Source organism: Heterodontus francisci, chromosome 8, assembly GCF_036365525.1.
Source record: "Heterodontus francisci isolate sHetFra1 chromosome 8, sHetFra1.hap1, whole genome shotgun sequence".
NCBI classification, from domain to species: domain Eukaryota; kingdom Metazoa; phylum Chordata; class Chondrichthyes; order Heterodontiformes; family Heterodontidae; genus Heterodontus; species Heterodontus francisci.
The window spans coordinates 72807617-72827456 of NC_090378.1; the positions used below are offsets into that span (position 1 = coordinate 72807617).

General features: G+C 45.3%; 2 protein-coding genes across 11 annotated transcripts in view; one reads left to right on the forward strand and one right to left on the reverse strand.

Annotated features, from left to right (window-relative positions):
• Window positions 1-19840, forward strand: part of dock7 (dedicator of cytokinesis 7) — a 210683-nt gene that overhangs the window by 52656 nt on the left and 138187 nt on the right. The gene's annotated exons all lie outside the window — the stretch shown is intronic.
• The window catches only part of angptl3 (angiopoietin-like 3), a 28380-nt gene that overhangs the window by 4578 nt on the left and 3962 nt on the right, over window positions 1-19840 (reverse strand). The window contains 4 exon segments of the mRNA XM_068037639.1: window positions 5233-5503; window positions 8030-8034; window positions 16316-16411; window positions 19610-19723. Coding sequence (XP_067893740.1) covers window positions 5233-5503; window positions 8030-8034; window positions 16316-16411; window positions 19610-19723 — 486 coding nt within the window.

Genomic DNA, 19840 nt, shown 5'->3' on the forward strand with positions numbered 1-19840 from the left:
TCACAGAATGTAGCATTATATATCGCTGCCTTTCCACCTGTGTCCCAGCAGGCTCTCTTTATGTCTGCTCTAAGTTCTTTGTTAAACCATGCCCCTCACATGCGTATCTTTAGCAACATAACTAACCTATCATTAACAGCTAGTGCTGCTGTTGTGGCTGGTGCTGCTCCTGTTGCTGCTGCTCCTGCTGGTGCTGCTCCTGCGGCTGGTATACCTGTTGGTGCTGCTCCTGCGGCTGGTATACTTGTTGGTGCTGCTCCTGCGCTGGTGCACCTGCTGGTGCTGCTCCTGTTGGTGCTGCTCCTGATCCTGTGGCCCGTGCTCCTGCTGGTGCTGCTCCTGTGGCTGGTGCTCCTGCTGGTGCTGCTCCTGCGGCTGGTGCACCTGCTGGTCCTGCTCCTGCGGCTGGTGCTCCTGTTGGTGCTGCTCCTGATCCTGTGGCCCGTGCTCCTGCTGGTGCTGCTCCGGCGGCTGGTGCTCCTGCTGGTGCTGCTCCTGCGGCTGGTGTTCCTGTTGGTGCTGCTGCTGCGGCTGGTGCACCTGCTGGTGCTGCTCCTGCGGCAGGTTCTCCTGTTGGTGCTGCACCTGTGGTTGGTGCTCCTGCTGGTGCTGCTCCTGCGGCTGGTGCACCTGCTGTTGCTGCTCCTGCGGCCGATGCTCCTGTTGGTGCTGCTCCTGCTGGTGGTGTTGATGTTGCTTATCTGAGGTCCAATGTAAAACCGCAGAAGCAGCACCCATGCTGATCTGATATTTCTGAGCTCCAAAGTTGAGATCAGACATACAAACCTCCAAGATCTGAACCGGAATGGGACCAACATTCTTACTGGGAGGTTTGCTAGTGCTGTTGCGGGGTGGGGGGGGAGGGGGCGGTGTTTAAACTAATTTGGCAGGGGATGGGATACAGAGTGGAGGTACAGTAGGGGGTGATGCACAGTCAAATATAAAAGAAAAACTGAGTCAGTCTGGAAGGCAGAGCAAAATAGACTTGTTAAGGCACAAGTGAAAAATGCAAGGCTGGATTGCATCTATTTTAATGCAAGGAGTCTTGCTAGAAAGGCAGATAAATTGAGGGCGATGATTAGCACATGGGATTATGATATTATTGCTATCACAGAGACATGGTTGAGGGAGGGGCAGGACTGGCAGCTCAATATTCCAGGGTATAGAATCTACAGGCGAGACAGGGGACGGGGTAAAAGAGGAGTTGGCATTGCACTGTTGATCAAGAAGTCAATTACTGCAGTAAGGAAGGACGATATCTTAGAAGGTTCTTCAAATGAGGCCGTATGGGTGGAACTTAAAAACGAAAAGAGGGCAATCACTTGGCTGGGAGTGCACTACAGGCCTCCAAACAGTCAGGGAGAGATAGAGGAGTAGATATGTAGGCAAATCTCAGAGAGGTGTAAAAATAATAGGGTAATAATAGTAGGGGATTTCAACTTCCCCAATATCAGCCGGGATAGTCTTAGTGCAAAAGGCATAAAGGGGGTGGAATTCTTAAATTGCATACAGGAGAGCTTTTTGAGTCAATCCATAGAAAGTCCTACAAGAGAAGGGCTGCCCCTTCTACTGGACCTAATCCTAGGGAATGAAGCCGGACAAGTGGTAGAAGTGTCAGTGGGGGAGCATTTCGGGGAAAGTGACCATAATTTTGTAAGATTTAAGGTAGTTATGGAAAAGGACAAAGATGGACCGGAAATAATGGTACTGAATTGGGGGATGGTCGATTTCAATATGATAAAACAGGATCTAGCCAAAGTGGACTGGGGGCAGCTACTTGTAGGAAAGTCTACATCAGACCAGTGGGAGTCATTCAAAGAGGAAATAGTGAGAGTTCAGAGCCAACATGTACCCATTAAGGTGAAGGTAGGACCAACAAGTCCAGGGAACCTTGGAAGTCAAGGGATATAGAGGATTGGATCAGAAAAAAAGGAGGCTTATGGTAGATTCAGAGTGCTGAAAACAGTGGAGGCACTAGAGGAGTATAGAAAGTGTAAGGGGTTACGAGAAAAGTAATTAGGAGAGCGAAGAGGGGAGATGAAAAAACACTGGCGGGCAAGATAAAGGAATATAAAGGAAATATATTAGGGGCAAGAGGATAATCAGGAAAAGCGTAGGGCCCATTAGGGACCAAAGTGGCAATCTGTGTGTGGAGCCGGAGGACACAGGTGAGATTTTAAATGATTACTTTTCATCTTTGTTCACTATGGAGAAGGACGACGTAGATGTAGTGATCAGGGAGGGGGATTGTGATATACTTGAACATATTAACATTGAAAGGGAGGAAGTATTAGCTAATTTAGCGGGTTTAAAAGTGGAGAACTCCCCAGGCCCAGATGAGATGTACCCTAGGCTGCTGTGTGAGGTAAGAGAGGAGATAGCAGTGGCTCTGACACAAATTTTCAAATCCCCTCTGGCTACAGGATTGGAGGACAGCAAATGTGGTACCATTATTCAAGAAAGGTAGCAAGGATAAACCAGGTAATTACAGGCTGGTGAGTCTAACATCAGTGGTTGGGAAACTATTGGAAAAAATTCTGAGGGACAGGATTAATCTCCACTTGGAGAGGCAGGGATTAATCAGGGATAGTCAGCATGGTTTTGTCGGGGAGATCGTTTCTAACTAACTTGATTGAATTTTTTGAGGAGGTGACTAGATGTGTAGATGAGGGTAAAACAGTTGATGTAGTCTACATGGACTTTGGTAAGGCTTTTGATAAGGTCCTGCATGGGAGATTGGTTAAGAAGGTAAGAGCCCATGGGAACCAGGGCAATTTGGCAAATTGGATCCAAAATTGGCGTAGTGGCAGGAGGTAGAGGGTGTTGGTCGAGTGTTGTTTTTGCGAGTGGAAGCCTGTGACCAGTGGTGTACCATAGGGATCGGTGCTGGGACCCTTTCTGTTTGTAGTGTACATTAATGATTTAGACGATAGGAGGTATGATCAGTAAGTTTGCAGATGACATGAAAATTGGTGGTGTCGTAAATAGTGAGGAGGAAAGCCTTAGATTACACAACGATATAGGTGGGCTGGTAAGATGGGCGGAGCAGTGGCAAATGGAATTTAATCCTGAGAAGTGTGAGGTGATGCATTTTGGGAGGACTAACAAGGCAAGGGAATATACAATAGATGGTAGGACTGTAGGAAGTACAGAGGGTCAGAGCGACCTTGGTGTAATTGTCCATCGATCACTGAAGGCAGCAGCACAGGTAGATAAGGCGATCAGGAAGACATATGGGATACTTGCCTTTATTAGCCGAGGCATAGAATATTCGAGCAGGGAGGTTATGATGGAGCTGTATAAAACGCTAGTTAGGCCACAGCTGGAGTACTGTGTACAGTTCTGGGCACCACACTATAGGAAGGATGAGATTGCACTGGAGAGGGTGCAGAGGGGATTCACCAGGATGTTGCCTGGGCTGGAGCATTTCAGCTGTGAAGAGAGATTGATAAGGCTAGGATTGTTTTCCTTGGAGCAGAGAAGGCTGAGGGGAAAAATGATTGATGTATACAAAATTATGAGGGGCAAAAAAATTGCTCAATTTATCGATCTTGCTTAAAGACCAGAAAGATGGATAGTCTTCAAAATGGAATCAGCAAGTACAAGCCTTCTTGGAGTTCAGCCATCTTGAGGCTAGGTAAGAGGAGCAACGCTGGCAATTGCTGTCCAGAATGGATATGTTCCATTTCTCTCAATTCTGTCCTTCCCCTTCCTTTCTTCATTTCCACTCGCCCACCACTAAATAAATGTTTGATGTACACATAGGTTAGATAGGAAGAAACTTTTTCCTTTAGTGGAGGGGTCAATAACCAGGGGGTGTAGATTTAAGGTAAGGGGCAGGAGGCATAGAGGGGATTTGAGGGAAAAAGCTGTGAGGCTTCGATACTTATTGGTATATTTCCTTGTCAGGTCTTCAACCCCCCCTCAGCTGCCACTGTGTTCTTGCCTTGCTTTCACTGGCGAGTTCCAGAAAACCCACAGTTAAATTGTAAAAGCCATATTGTATTCACTCAATTGCAGCGATATTCAGATTGAATATGACAGCTCACTTCCCGTGAGGGGGTTGCTCACATGCAGGCTAACATGATGCAGTTAAATGTGGAAGTTGGCAGGTGCTTCCTGATGCACTCTCAGTTTTCCCACTTGTAACCCTCACCTGCTCTCAAACCCATACATTCCTTCAAGTTAAAATTCATGATCATGATCTGGAATTCCACTGTTAAGTAATTCTTCAATTTTATACAATAAATGAAACAGTGATAAAGTATATTTTCTCCACATTTTCCCCTTCTCTGAAAGCACTAACTGATTATATTTCACAAGCCCAGGGTATCTCTGGTACTTTGGCCAAGTGACCATCTTCATCTGCGAGCCAAGACAGTGATTGTAGGCAGGCGATTCAACTGAGAAGGATATCACATTTCTGTCATTGTAGAACATCCACACATACTGCTTTTCCAGCAGGGATATCAATCAGATGTAAGAACCTCCCCTAGCTGAGAGGTGATATAATCCCAACTGCTTTCCCAGCTTAGAGCATCAAACTCAGTTCAGATCAGGGATTTGAACCTGGGACATCCCTAGAATATATGATCCAATGCTAAAGCAGGTGGGACATTTGTTTTCGAACACGGGGGCAATACTTCTGAATTATACCTGCCAAACAGTCTGTAACATTAAGATGACAATGATCTTCACTGAATGAAAAACTGTTTCACTTGTTAAACTGCAGTATCACTGACACCGTCCACAGCAAGTCTTTTGGATGGAAAACATACACACGGATGACTATCTCTAATGCGTCTCTGTCCATCTGTCATTTATCTGTGTGGGACTACTATTCTCCCTAATCCTGCGATTCTTATTTCAGCATTACAGATACAAGCTTGTATTCAGACATTACCTTAGAGATCCTTCGATGCATCTGAGTAAATAAGGATATAGGAATCCTCTTCAGCCCAACATCCCTGTCTGATTTTGATTGAGTAATCCGACTTATTCACCTTATTCACATTGTACTTAATCTTTGGAAATGTGCCTAGATGCCCCTTGAACCGTGTATATGTTCTGCTACCTTTCCTGCTACCGTGTTCCACAACTCAATTACCCTTTGAGTGAAAAGATCCACATGACTTCCCTTCTTACGGCTTGTGCCCTGATTTTTATTTGGTATTTGCATCCTTTGTCATAGTGAACAATAGATATCAAGTTTTTTTTTAAAATTAGAGTTACCTGAATAACTTTCAGCACAGTTAGTGTCATTTCTCATGTCATTGTCCCTGTCCTTGGTGGAGAATTTCATTCCTGACTGTTCAGTCATCGCATTGCGGAGATTTCCCAGGGGGGTGTCAGAGAGTTGTACAGTGTAATCCGTCTCTGTCTCTCCCAGGCTGAGTGTATACTTTATGAAACGCTTGTCACTTTTCCAGTCTTCCAATTCAATATGCAGTATGTAATCTCCCTGCCATATAATATGGTGCATCTTTTCCAGCCCTAATCAGAACTAACACAAAGGATAAATAAAAATGTTTTGAAAGAGTGAATTTAAAAATCAGAAACATAGTAACAGCTTTGTACAGTATTTTGTTTGACTTCTGGGTATTCATAGACTAGGATTGAGGTTCCCAAACCTGAGTGGCAGGGTGAGGGGGCACACCAAGGTTATCGGGGCTCCACTGAAGACAAGTTGGCTAATTCTCTCTCCCTCTGCTTGGGTACATTTCTGCAAGGACCTGCTGTCACCCAAATGGACCTCTTTGTATGAGCTGGATCGTGAATGCTAGCAGACTATTCGACTGTAGGGGTATTACAGCACGATCCAATCCAATCCTCATCTGCCAACCTGCACTTGTCAACTCATACATGGATACAGTTCCACAGGCACTGGTAGCCCTCTGGTAGTTCACCCAAGTACTTATTTATCATGCCTGCTTCTAGATTGTGAGGGTTGGCAGTTTATTCATTCAGGAGTGCATCACAACCAAGTTCAACATCTGTTGACGCACCATGGTAACCTGACATCATCTTCCCTTCTCTGGAAGCCAACTTAAAACAAGATGGTGGGGCTCTCTGATGGTTTAGTTGATTAAATGCACTGCCCAAAGTGGTATGAGCCAAACATAACAGGATGACCATAGGTTCCATTCTTTGTCTTACTGAAATAAAAACAAGAAATGCTGGAAATACTCAGCAGGTCTGTCAGCATCTGTGGAGAGAGAAGCAGAGCTAATGTTTCAGGTCAGTGACCCTTCTTCAGAACTGGCAGATATAAGAAATGTAAAAGATTTTAAGCAAGTAAAGCAGGGGTGGGACAAGAGATAACAAAGGGCAAGGTGTTGATAGGACGAGGTCACAGAATAGCTGACCAGAAGGTCATGGAGCAAAGGCAAACAATATTGTTAGTGTTGTGCTGAAAGACAAAGCATTAGTACAGATAGGGTGTTAATGCACTGAAACTGAACAGCCACAAGCACAAACATGAAAAAAAACACAGTGGGTAGGCACAGTAGAAACAAACTGAACAAACTAAAATAAAATGGGCAGCACAGTGGCGCAGTGGTTAGCACTGTAGCCTCACAGCTCCAGTGACCCGGGTTCAATTCTGGGTACTGCCTGTGTGGAGTTTGCAAGTTCTCCCTGTGACTGCGTGGGTTTTCGCCGGGTGCTCCGATTTCCTCCCACAACCAAAGACTTGCAGGTTGATAGGTAAATTGGCCATTATAAATTGCTGCTAGTATAGGTAGGTGGTAGGGGAATATAGGGAAGGTGGGGATGTGGTAGTAGGATTAGTGTAGGATTTGTATAAATGGGTGGTTGATGGTCGGCACAGACTCGGTGGGCCGAAGGGCCTGTTTCAGTGCTGTATCTCTAAATAAATAAACACAAAAAATAAAACATAAAAAATAACTAAAAATAAAAGTAAAATGGGGGGCTCCGTCATGCTCTGACATGATTGAACTCAGTGTTCAGTCTGGCAGGCTGCAGCATGCCTAATCAGTAGATGAGATGCTGTTCCTCGAGCTTGTGTTGATGTTCACTGGAACACTGCAGCAAGCCCAGGACAGAGATGTGAGAATGAGAGCGGGGGGGGGGGGCGTTGAAATGACCAGCAACCGGAGGTTCAGGGTCATGCTCAGACCGGCTGAGTATTTCCAGCATTTCTTGTTTTTATTTCAGATTTCCAGCATCCGCAGTATTTTGCTTTTACTTTGTCTTACTGAGTTTGTTGATTTCATCCTGGTTGGCAATGGAAGTGATATAATTGCCCTTAGTGACTCTTCCAGGAGGGCAAAAGTCAATCAGCATTTCAGCTTCAGATTATCGTCCAGTGACCTCTGCTCAAAAATATGCTTCAAAAAAGTTTGGTCTTGGTTGAGATGCTCTCTGTTGAATGGCCTTCAGATATTCATATTCGAGGCTCACACACAAAAAAGGGTGTCAGATATTGGATAGGTCCCTGTACCTGTGGAACTGTACAAGTCAGCAGCACCTTCAGGAGAGAATGGGAGTGCTCCACTTTGATCTGAATAGAACGAGGAGCTCCCAGCAGTGGTATAATAAAGAACAAAGAAAATTACAGCACAGGAACAGGCCCTTCGGCCCTCCAAGTCTGCGCCGATCCAGATCCTCTATCTAAACATGTCGCCTATTTTCTAAGGGTCTGTATCTCTTTGCTTCCTGCCCATTCATGTATCTGTCTAGATACATCTTAAAAGACCCTATCGTGCCCGCGTCTACCACCTCCGCTGGCAACGCGTTCCAGGCACCCACCACCCTCTGCGTAAAGAACTTTCCACGCATATCCCCCCTAAACTTTTCCCCTCTCACTTTGAACTCGTGACCCCTAGTAATTGAATCCCCCACTCTGGGAAAAAGCTTCTTGCTATCCACCCTGTCTATACCTCTCATGATTTTGTACACCTCAATCAGGTCCCCCCTCAACCTCCGTCTTTCTAATGAAAATAATCCTAATCTGCTCAACCTCTCTTCATAGCTAGCGCCCTCCATACCAGGCAACATCCTGGTGAACCTCCTCTGCACCCTCTCCAAAGCATCCACATCCTTTTGGTAATATGGCGACCAGAACTGCACGCAGTATTCCAAATGTGGCCGAACCAAAGTCTTATACAACTGTAACATGACCTGCCAACTCTTGTACTCAATACCCCGTCCGATGAAGGAAAGCATGCCGTATGCCTTCTTGACCACTCTATTGACCTGCGTTGCCACCTTCAGGGAACAATGGACCTGAACACCCAAATCTCTCTGTACATCAATTTTCCCCAGGACTTTTCCATTTACTGTATAATTCACTCTTGAATTGGATCTTCCAAAATGCATCACCTCGCATTTGCCCTGATTGAACTCCATCTGCCATTTCTCTGCCCAACTCTCCAATCTATTTATATTCTGCTTTATTCTCTGACAGTCCCCTTCACTATCTGCTACTCCACCAATCTTAGTGTCGTCTGCAAACTTGCTAATCAGACCACCTATACTTTCCTCCAAATCATTTATGTATATCACAAACAACAGTGGTCCCAGCACGGATCCCTGTGGAACACCACTGGTCACACGTCTCCATTTTGAGAAACTCCCTTCCACTGCTACTCTCTGTCTCCTGTTGCCCAGCCAGTTCTTTATCCATCTAGCTAGTACACCCTGGACCCCATGCGACTTCACTTTCTCCATCAGCCTACCATGGGGAACCTTATCAAACGCCTTACTGAAGTCCATGTATATGACATCTACAGCCCTTCCCTCATCAATCAACTTTGTCACTTACTCAAAGAATTCTATTAAGTTGGTAAGACATGACCTTCCCTGCACAAAACCATGTTGCCTATCACTGATAAGCCCATTTTCTTCCAAATGGGAATAGATCCTATCCCTCAGTATCTTCTCCAGCAGCTTCCCTACCACTGACGTCAGGCTCACCGGTCTATAATTACCTGGATTTTCCCTGCTACCCTTCTTAAACAAGGGGACAACATTAGCAATTCTCCAGTCCTCCGGGACCTCACCCGTGTTTAAAGATGCTGCAAAGATATCTGTTCAGGCCCCAGCTATTTCCTCTCTCGCTTCCCTCAGTAACCTGGGATAGATCCCATCCGGACCTGGGGACTTGTCCACCTTAATGCCTTTTAAAATACCCAACACTTCCTCCCTCCTTATGCCGACTTGACCTAGAGTAATCAAACATCTGTCCCTAACCTCAACATCCGTCATGTCCCTCTCCTCGGTAAAGACCGATGCAAAGTACTCGTTTAGAATCTCACCCATTTTCTCTGACTCCACGCATAACTTTCCTCCTTTGTCCTTGAGTGGGCCAATCCTTTCTCTAGTTACCCTCTTGCTCATTATATATGAATAAAAGGCTTTGGGATTTTCCTTAACCCTGTTTGCTAAAGATATTTCATGACCCCTTTTAGCCCTCTTAATTCCTCGTTTCAGATTGGTCCTACATTCCCGATATTCTTTCAAAGCTTCGTCTTTCTTCAGCCTCCTAGACCTTATGTATGCTTCCTTTTTCCTCTTAGCTAGTCTCACAATTTCACCTGTCATCCATGGTTCCCTAATCTTGCCATTTCTATCCCTCATTTTCACAGGAACATGTCTCTCCTGCACGCTAATCAACCTCTCTTTAAAAGCCTCCCACATATCAAATGTGGATTTACCTTCAAACAGCTGCTCCCAATCTACATTCCCCAGCTCCTGCCGAATTTTGGTATAGTTGGCCTTCCCCCAATTTAGCACTCTTCCTTTGGGACCACTCTCGTCTTTGTCTATGAGTATTCTAAAACTTACGGAATTGTGATTACTATTCCCAAAGTAGTCCCCTACTGAAACTTCAACCACCTGGCCGGGCTCATTCCCCAACACCAGGTCCAGTATGGCCCCTTCCCGAGTTGGACTATTTACATACTGCTCTGGAAAACGCTCCTAGATGCTCCTTACAAATTCTGCTCCATCTGGACCTCTAACACTAAGTGAATCCCAGTCAATGTTGGGAAAATTAAAATCTCCTATCACCACCACCCTGTTGCTCCTACATCTTTCCATAATCTGTTTACATATTTGTACCTCTATCTCACGCTCGCTGTTGGGAGGCCTGTAGTACAGCCCCAACATTGTTACCGCACCCTTCCTATTTCTGAGTTCTGCCCATATTGCCTCACTGCTCGAGTCCTCCATAGTGCCCTCCTTCAGCACAGCTGTGATATCCTCTTTGACCAGTACTGCAACTCCTCCACCCCTTTTACCTCCCTCTCTATCCCGCCGGAAGCATCGATATCCTGGGATATTTAGTTGCCAATCATGCCCTTCCCTCAACCAAGTCTCAGTAATAGCAATAACATCATACTCCCAGGTACTAATCCAGGCCCTAAGTTCATCTGCCTTACCTACTACACTTCTTGCATTAAAACAAATGCACCTCAGACCACCAGTCCCTTTGCATTCATCATCTGCTCCCTGTCTACTCTTTCCCTTAGTCACGCTGACTTCATTATCTAGTTCCTTACAGGCTTTAGTTACTACCTCCTGACTGTCCACTGACCTCATTTGGTTTCCATCCCCCTGCCACATTAGTTTAAACCCTCCCCAACAGCGTTAGCAAAAGCACCCCCAAGGACATTGGTTCCAGTCCGGCCCAGGTGTAGACCGTCCAATTTGTAATAGTCCCACCTCCCCCAGAACTGGTCCCAATGTCCCATAAATCTGAACCCCTCCCTCCTGCACCATCTCTCAAGCCACACATTCATCCTGACTATTCTTTCATTTCTACTCTGACTATCACGTGGCACTGGTAGCAATCCTGAGATTACTACCTCTGAGGTCCTACTTTTTAACTTGGCTCCTAACTCCCTAAATTCTGCTTGCAGGACCTCATCCCGTTTTTTACCTATATCATTGGTGCCTATGTGCACAACGACAACTGGCTGTTCACCCTCCCCTTTCAGAATGTTCTGCAGCCGATCTGAGACATCCCTGACCCGTGCACCTGGGAGGCAACATACCATTCGGGAGTCTCGTTTTCGACCACAGAACCGCCTATCTACTCCCCTTACAATCGAATCCCCGATGACTATAGCCCTTCCACTCTTTTTCCCGCCCTTCCGAACAGCAGAGCCAGCCACGGTGCCATGAACCTGGCTACTGCTGCCTTTCCCTGGTGAGCCATCTCCCTCAACAGTATCCAAAACGGTATACCTGTTTTGGAGGGAGATGACCGCAGGGGACACCTGCGCTGCCTTCCTGCTCTTTCTCTGCCTTTTGGTCACCCATTCCCTTTCACCCTCAGCAATTCTGATCTGCGGTGTGACCAATTCGCTAAACGTGCTATCCACGACCTCCTCAGCATCACGGATGCTCCAAAGTGAGTCCATCCGCAGCTCCAGAGCCGTCATGCAGTCTAACAAGAGCTGCAGCTGGACACACTTCCAGCACGTGAAGGAGTCAGGGACATCAGCCGTGTCCCTGAGCTCCCACATTGAGCAAGAGGAGCATAACACGGGTCTGAGATCTCCTGCCATTTTAAATCTTAAGCTGAAGTTAGTCTTAACTTAGATAAACGAAAAAGGAATGTGCAAGAACATGCAGAATCAGTATGTTTGATGGAGGGTTGTGTAATAGTACTGTAATATTTGCTTTTTTTAATTCACTGCTGGAGGTCCTAGAAATATTCTGTGATTTTAACTAAACATTAACTGTGGGTGGATATAGTGGTCAGTTAAAGCCAGCATGACCTGATTAGTTTTTTTTGTTGCAGCTTTTTAGAAAGAGGCACTTGACCTAACGTATACAAATCTGGTTTGAATTTTGAAAGCTTCGATCAATCTGATTTTCTTTCATTGGTGACAGTATTGGTCACAGAGGCACAAATTAATGCAAAGTTTGATGATCTGCGCTGATTAGCTGCTCTCTGTAGGGGTGGCATTAGAACTATTGTTTTTGGTTCAGTAGCTCTTGCTGGCAAATGAACATATAATGAAAGTAGCTGAGGCCAAAGATCGCACATTGTTGTGATAGTTCACACAGCTAAATGACTTGCTGATACATGCTTTCGCCATGTGTGAAGAATGGTTACTTGGGCTGAGTTCCAAGGGTCATTACATTGGAATGTGGTTAGAACCTGTAGAACCGTATCCCAGCACGATTAACCATCCTGTGGAACTGTACCCCAGCAAGATTCACCACCCTGTAGAACTGTATCCCAGCACAATTCACCACCCTGTAGAACTGTATCCTCGCACGATTCACCACCCTCTGGAACTATATCCTAACACGATTCACCACCGTGTGGAACTGTATCCCAGCACGATTCACCACCCTCTGGAATTGTATCCCAGCACCATTCACCACCCTGTGCAACTGTATCCCAGCACGATTCACCACCCTGTGGAACTGTATCCCAGCACTATTCACCACCCTGTGGAACTGTATCCCAGCACTATTCACCACCCTGTGGAACTGTATCCCAGCACGATTCACCACCCTGTGGAACTGTATCCTCGCATGATTCACCACCCTGCGGAATTGTACACCAGCACCATTCACCACTCTGTGGAGCTGTACCCCAGCAGGATTCACCACACTGTGGAACTGTACCCCATCACAATTCAACATACATGTGACCTCAGACCTACAGCAATGTGATTGCCTCTTAACTGCTCTCTGAAATGGCCTAGCAGGACACTCACGATGTCAAGGCCAATTAGGGATGGGCGACAAATGCTGGCCTTGCCAGCAACGCCCACCTCCTATGAAAGAATAAGAAATAGGTCTTGCTGCATGTGGGCATGGACTGCTTCCGTATCTTGGGAGTTGCAAATGGTACTGAACACTGTGCAGTCATCAGTGAACATCCCCATTTTTGACCTTATGATGGAGGGAAGGTCATTGATGAAGCAGCTAAAGATGGTTGGGCCTAGGACACGACCCTGCAGAACTCTTGCTGTGATGGTTGGCTTTCAACAACCATAACCATCTTCCTTTGTACTAGGTATGATTCCAAACAGTGGAGAATTTTCCCCCTGTTTCCCACTGACCTCAATTTTGCCAGGGCTTCTTGATGTCACATAAGGTCAAATGCTGCCTTGATGTTGCATAAGGTCACATGCTGTCTTGATGTCAAAGGCAGTCACTCTCACCTCATTTTGAATTCTCTTTTGTTCATGTTTGGACTAAGGCTGCACTGCGGTCTGGAGCTGAGTGGCCCTAGCGGAACCCAAACTGAGCATTGGTAAGCAGGTTTTTGGTAAGTGCTGCTTGATAGCACTGTTGACAACACCTTCCAACATTTGCTGTTGATTGAGAGTAGATTGATGAGGCAGAAATTGGCCAGATTTGATTTGTATTGTTTTTTGTGGATAGGATATACCTGGGCAATTTTCCACATTGCTGGGAAGGTGCCAGTGTAGTAGCTGTATTGGAACAGTTTGGCTAGGGGTGTGGTTAGTTCTGGAGCACAAGTCTTCAGTACTACAGCTGTGATGTTGTCAGGGTCTGTAGCCTTTGCAGTATCCAGTGCCTTCAGCCATTTCTTGATATCATGTAGATTGAATCAAATTGGTTGAGACTGACATCTGTGATGCTGGGGACTTCAGGAGGAGGCTGAGATGGAAAATCCAGTTGGCACTTCTGGCTGAAGATTGTTGCAAATGCTTCAGGCTTGTCTTGTGCACTGATGTGCTGGCTTCACCATTATTGTAAATGGGGATGTTTGTGGAGCCTCCTCTTCTGGTTAGTTGTTTTGTCCACCACCATTCACGACTGGATATGATAGGACTGCAGAGGTTTTATCTGATCCGTTGGTTGTGAGATTGTTTAGCTCTGTATATCTACATGTTGCTTCTACTGTTTGGCATGCATGTAGTCCTGTGTTGTAACTTTACCAGGTTAGCACCTCATTTTTAGGTATGCCTGGTGCTGCTCTTGGCATGCCCTTCTGCACTCTTCATTGAACCAAGGTTGATCCCCTGGCTTGTTGATAATGGTAGAGTGGGGGATATGCCAGGCCGTGAGGTTGTTGACTGTGGTTGAATACAATTCTGCTGCTGCTGAGGGCCCACAGCATTTCATGGATGCCCAGTTTTGAGCTGCTACATCTGTTCTGAATCTATCCCATCTAGCATGGTGGTCGTGCCAAATAACACAATATCCTCAGTGGGAAGATGGAGCTTCATCACCAGAAGGACTGTGCGATGGTCACTCCTATCAATACTGTCATGGACAGATGCATCTGCGACAGGTTGTTTGGTGAGCGCGAGGTCAAGTAGGTTTTTCCCTCCTATTGGTTCCCTTACCACCTGGCGCAGACCCAAATTGGCAGCCACGTCTTTCAGGCCCTGGCCAGCTTGGTCAGTAATTGTGCTACCTAGTCACTCTTGGTCATGGACACTGAAGTCCCACGTCCAGAGTACATTATGTGCTCTTGCTACCCTCAGTGCTTCTTCCAATTGGTGTTCAACATGGAGAAGCACTGACTGATTAGCCGAGGGTGGTTGGGGGCGGAGGCGGAAGGTGATAATCATTAGGAGGTTTCCTTGCCCATGTTTGACATGCCATGAGACTTCATGAAGTCTAGAGTCAATGTTGAGGACTCTCAAGGCCACTCCCTCCCGATGGTATACCACTGTGCCGCCACCTCTGGTGGGTCTGTCCTGCCAGTGGCACAGGACATCCCCAGAGATGGTGATAGAGGAGTCTGACATTGACTGTAAGGTATGATTTGCTGCATATTACTTTGTGAGGCTATTGCTTGACTAGTCTGTGGGACAACTCTCCCAGTTTTGGCATAAGTCCCCAGGTGAGAAGGCCTTTGGAGGGTTGACTAGGCAGGGTGTGCCTTTGTCGTTTCTGGTGCCTTGGTTGATGCCGGGTTCTCCGTCTGGTTTTATTGTTCTTTGACTTTTCTGTAGCGGTTTGGTACAACTGAGTAGCTTGCTGTTCCATTTCAGAGAGCGGTTAAGAATCAACCACATTGCTGCTGTCTGGAGTCACATGTATTGGTTGAGGGAGGAATGTCTGTCAAGCACTCATTGTTTTTGTAGAAATTGAGGTATTTGCCTGAGGAGTTCCAGTGTTAAATTAGGAAGAAATGTAAAAGTTAATCATGAATAGAGGTCCAACTAGTGCTGTAAAGGTTACTGTGAGTTAGTGGGAGGGAGGGTGAATAGTTGAAGAGACTGTTTTTTTTAAAAATTACCTCTATCATATCTTGGTAATGTTGACAATGTTACTGGATAAGTGGATCATGTCTCTGCAACACTAAATGTTTTTTCACTCACTTTATTCTTAAATTATATTTGTTTCTCTTGACTGCTTATTTAGAATATTATCATTTATTAAGGTCAAGAGTAATTTAATGTCAAACATGTCAACATTTTTTTTTTGCCTGAAGTTTACTTATAAGATAAAACATTTTCCCTTCCTGTATTCAAATTGGACTTGTTGCTTCCTTTTCACATCGCCCCACCCCCCGCCACACCTCCACAAAAAAATTGCACCTCTCTTTCTTAGTTTGGACAGTGGAGTTAGCTTGTGTACTTCTATTAACACTAAATAGTGCAGTCTACTTTTCATTTCCGCCCAATGGCATCTGGCTGAGGAGAATGGAACTTAGTTACGAGAGAATGCCTCATACGACAGCTTTCATTTGACCTCGGGAGGAGAGGGTGCCACTTGGCTGGGGTTGAGTACTTCTTGATGCTGTCCGAATTGGATTTTGTGCAAGAGGCGGGGCTCCCGGCACTGGGCCGAAAAGGCGGGCGAACCCCACCTCTGCATTTTCACGGTCCCCGGAGCAAACCTCCGGTGTTTTTCAGTTAAAGATTCACGAGCCAGGATCCCCGTCCCTTTAAAGATGGGGATCCCGCTTCCATGAGCTGCCGGCAAATCAGAGGGCTGGCACCTCAGCAGTATTGGCAGCACCACCGGGATCAGTGACCACTGCTGGTACTGTAGGGGCCTTGGACCCAGGCCCAGTACTGGAACCCCAGACAAGAGGTAGGTGAGGTGGGGTCGCCATAGCCAGTCCGGGCCCCTTCTATGTTGGGGGGGTGGAGGGGTGGGGTTGATGGTGGTCATGAAGTCTGTGGGGTGGGGGGGGGGTAAAGTTGTTTCCAGTGGGAGTCCTTCATGGGTCACAAATAGCCCATTTTCATTCCCCATTCATGCCTGAGCGAATGTTTTTCCATGGACAGCAGTTGGGAATGGGAGCCCCACCCCACTCATGTTATATATCTTAAAAATATTTAACCCATGTAATTTTCTGAAAAGCTTTTTAAAAAATGTGCTGAGATATCTATCTTACCTTCCAGTGTACCAAAACCATTTTCATAGTTTTGCCAAGGCTGGTCAAAATTCACTGACCCGTCAAATCTTTGCTGGATGACTGTCCAACCACCCTCTGAAAATAAGAACCAAATATGAAGTATAGTTTCAGTACAGGATTCTATGTACGTCCCTAGTTAGTGTCACAAGAGACTGAGGCTGCAGATAATTGCACTGAGAGCTCTGAACTGTTAGTTTTTTCCTGCCGTCTTTGGAATAAATCTTCTTCCCTCCTCGGTGTTCATTTTTTTTGGCCACTTATTTGGTTTGGGCAAATTGTTCACTATGATGAAAAGCTCGAAAGCCAGAGTACATAAATCAAGTATTTGGGTTGGACACAGGCACAAGGTTTGTTTTTCAAAAAGAAATCCTGGTGGTGAATTGGAGGCATGGAGCTTGGAGCTCATTTTGCATAATAGAGCCCCAGGGTTTGATGTTGGGAGTAGAAAGGGTGGAGAGAGCCAGGAGGCCCACAGCTAGGTGAAGAAAGAAGGTAGGAAATAGAAGGGTGAGTAGGAAAGCTAAATGAAACAGAAGGATAGGCAGGAAAGCTATAAGCTGCAGCAATCCATTTCAGGTCGGAGGTTGGGGTGGGCAGGGTCGGGGGCATGAAGAAGCTTAAAAAAAAGAAAAATTGTAATCTGCTAACCTCGCAGAGAGGAAACTCAACGTGCCTGACAAAGGTGACCTTCAGACAGAGAAAAAAGCCAGAGCCTGCCACTCCATGTAGATTCCAAATAGTCGTAAGACTAACACATTAATGTTGGGACATCCGATTAGAGGATTATTTAAAGACATTACAGACCTCCATAATTTTAAAAGTCTTTTCTTAGTCTTCTCTGCTCCAGTGAAAATATCAATTCTTTCCTCATAACTATAATTTCACACTCCTTGCATCCTCCTGGTAAATCTATGCTGTATGCCCTTTATGGTCCTTCTTATAATAGGATTGCAAAAACTGCACGCTTTACTCTAATAGTGGCCTAAGCAATATTATGTACAAATTTGTCATACTTCCTTCCTCTTCTTTTCGATGCCCCTATTTATAAAAACCTAAATTTCTATTGGCCGCCTTATGGCTTTATCAACCGACACTTGTCCTTGCGGGAAAAAGTATCTCTGTTTATCCACATCCTTCAATCTGTTAACCTGCCGGTGCCTTTCTGAATTCTTTTACTCTCCTAACTGTTTGCCAAATCCTGTATTCAGCAAAGTTTGAAATTAGGTCACCTCTGCAAAGTCCAAATCATCTGTGTATCCCATGAGCAGATGTCTTTCATTACCCTAAAGTCTCTTTCTATCCCTATCTGCTGTGACAATATTTTCTCTCTTTAATTCAGATAATTCCCCTGCTTCCACATCAACAGCTTCATTAGTGTTATTCTCTCTCTTTAATCTCAAAGTTCAACTTTCCTCAACTCCCCTCCACCACCCCCCCCAGCCCCCATCATATTAGTTTAAATCCTGGCGACTGCTCCATTTACCTTATTTGCAAGGACACTGGTGCTATTTTGGCTCAGATGAAAGCTGCATCTTCAGTATAACCTACCCTTGTTTCAGAACTCACTCAAGTGTGGCAAGAACGTGAATTCTTATGCACCTGCTCAACAGTCATAAGACCTTCCTAAATTTCCTCTCCATATCTTGTTTAGTATGTGGCATATGAAACAATCTGGAGATTTTCACCTTCCAGGCCTTGCTTTTCAATGTAATGCCTAATTCCTTAATAATTCTCTGCTAGGTATGGATTTTTTATTCTTTATTCTTTCATAGGATGCGGGCATCGCTGCCAAGGCCAGCATTTGTTGCCCATCCCTAATTACCCTTGACAACTGAGTGGCTTGCTAGGCCATTTCAGAGGGCAGTTTAGAGTCAACCACTTTGCTATGGGTCTGGAGTCACATGTAGGCCAGACCAGAAAAGGATGGCAAATTTCCTTCTCTAAAGGACATTAATGAAGCAGATGGTTTTTCCGACAACCGATGATAGTTTCACAGCACCATTACTAAGACTAGCTTTCAATTAATTGAATTTAAATTCCACCAGCAGTCATGGTGGGATTTGAACACGTGTCACCATGGCATTAGCCTGGACTTTGGAATACTGGTCCAACGACATTACCACTACGCCACCGTCTCCCCCAGATAGACTAGTATGGAAATATGCAGCAACAAGTTAGTTGTACAAAAGCCCCTAATTTTGTCCCAAGCCGTAGGAGCACTATTCAGTGATTTTGAGACTAATTATTCCTGCAATTGTGTCTGCTTTGAGCTGTCTTATACCAAATGTTAGTTGTATAACTGAAGCAATGCAGCAATTTAAAAAATTGGTAATCAGCATTCACTGGTCTAATTGATAAATGCACCATGTGAAACTGAGTCATACAGACCACAAAGGTCCTAGCTTCAATCTATTTTTAGTCAGCCACTCTTAGTCAAGTTGACGGAAGTGTCACTACAGGTGGCTTCATTGCCCATGGAGGGAAGCAATCAACTGATATCCCTTTCCTGATGCCATCCAAGGACACAAGTTGGAATGTCTTTGTGTGCATGGTCATCAGTTACCCTGTTGAATGTGCTTTTTGAGTGTAAGGATAGGTGCCCCATTATCATTATCTAGCTCATATGTCACAACTCAAGAAGCCCAACGTCATCCATGACAAAGCAGTTTGCTTGATCGGCACCCCATCAACCACCTTAAACATTCACTTCCTCCACCACCAGTGGTTGGTGGCAGCAGTGTGTACTATCTGCAGGATGTACTGCAGCAACTCATTAAGGCTTCTTCAACAGCTCTTCCCAAATCCGTGACCTCACCTAGAAGGACAAGCTCAGCAGGCGCGTAGGAAATCATTGCCTTCAAGTTTCCTCTCCAAGTCACACTCCATCCTCACTTGGACATGTATCGCCATTCTTTCATCGTCACTGTGTGAATATCCCAGAATCGTACACCCACAGCACTGTGGGTGCAGCAGTTCAAGAATGCAGCCTGCCATCACCTTCTCAAGGCAACTAGGGGTGGACAATAAATGCTTGCCCTGCCAGCAATGTCTGTATCCCAAAAATGAATGGAAAAAAAGGTAATGGTCCCGCAGGGCTGATGACAACCATGGACTTAGACACCTGTATAAGTCAGCATTTTTTAGGTGGGAATGGGAAAAATAATTGCTATGGCCATTTAAATTTAACCTTCATATTAAATTAAAATAAACACCCATACACTGCTTTCCTGGGATGAATCTTACCAAAAATAGCAGTTAAGCTGTGACCATTACCTGGTGTGAGGTGACAGTACACATTGAATGCTTTGTATCCATTAGGTTTAATTGTGTACACGCCACTGCTGTTCTCTCCCTCATTGTAGATGTCATCACAGTCAGTGGGAAGATCTGCAAAGGATAAAAGACCTTGAGGTTAGATATCTGAAACACCATCAATCATATTTATAATGCTTTAACCCTTTTGATCAATCAGAGCTTAGCAAAGCCATTGACACATTAAGTTTC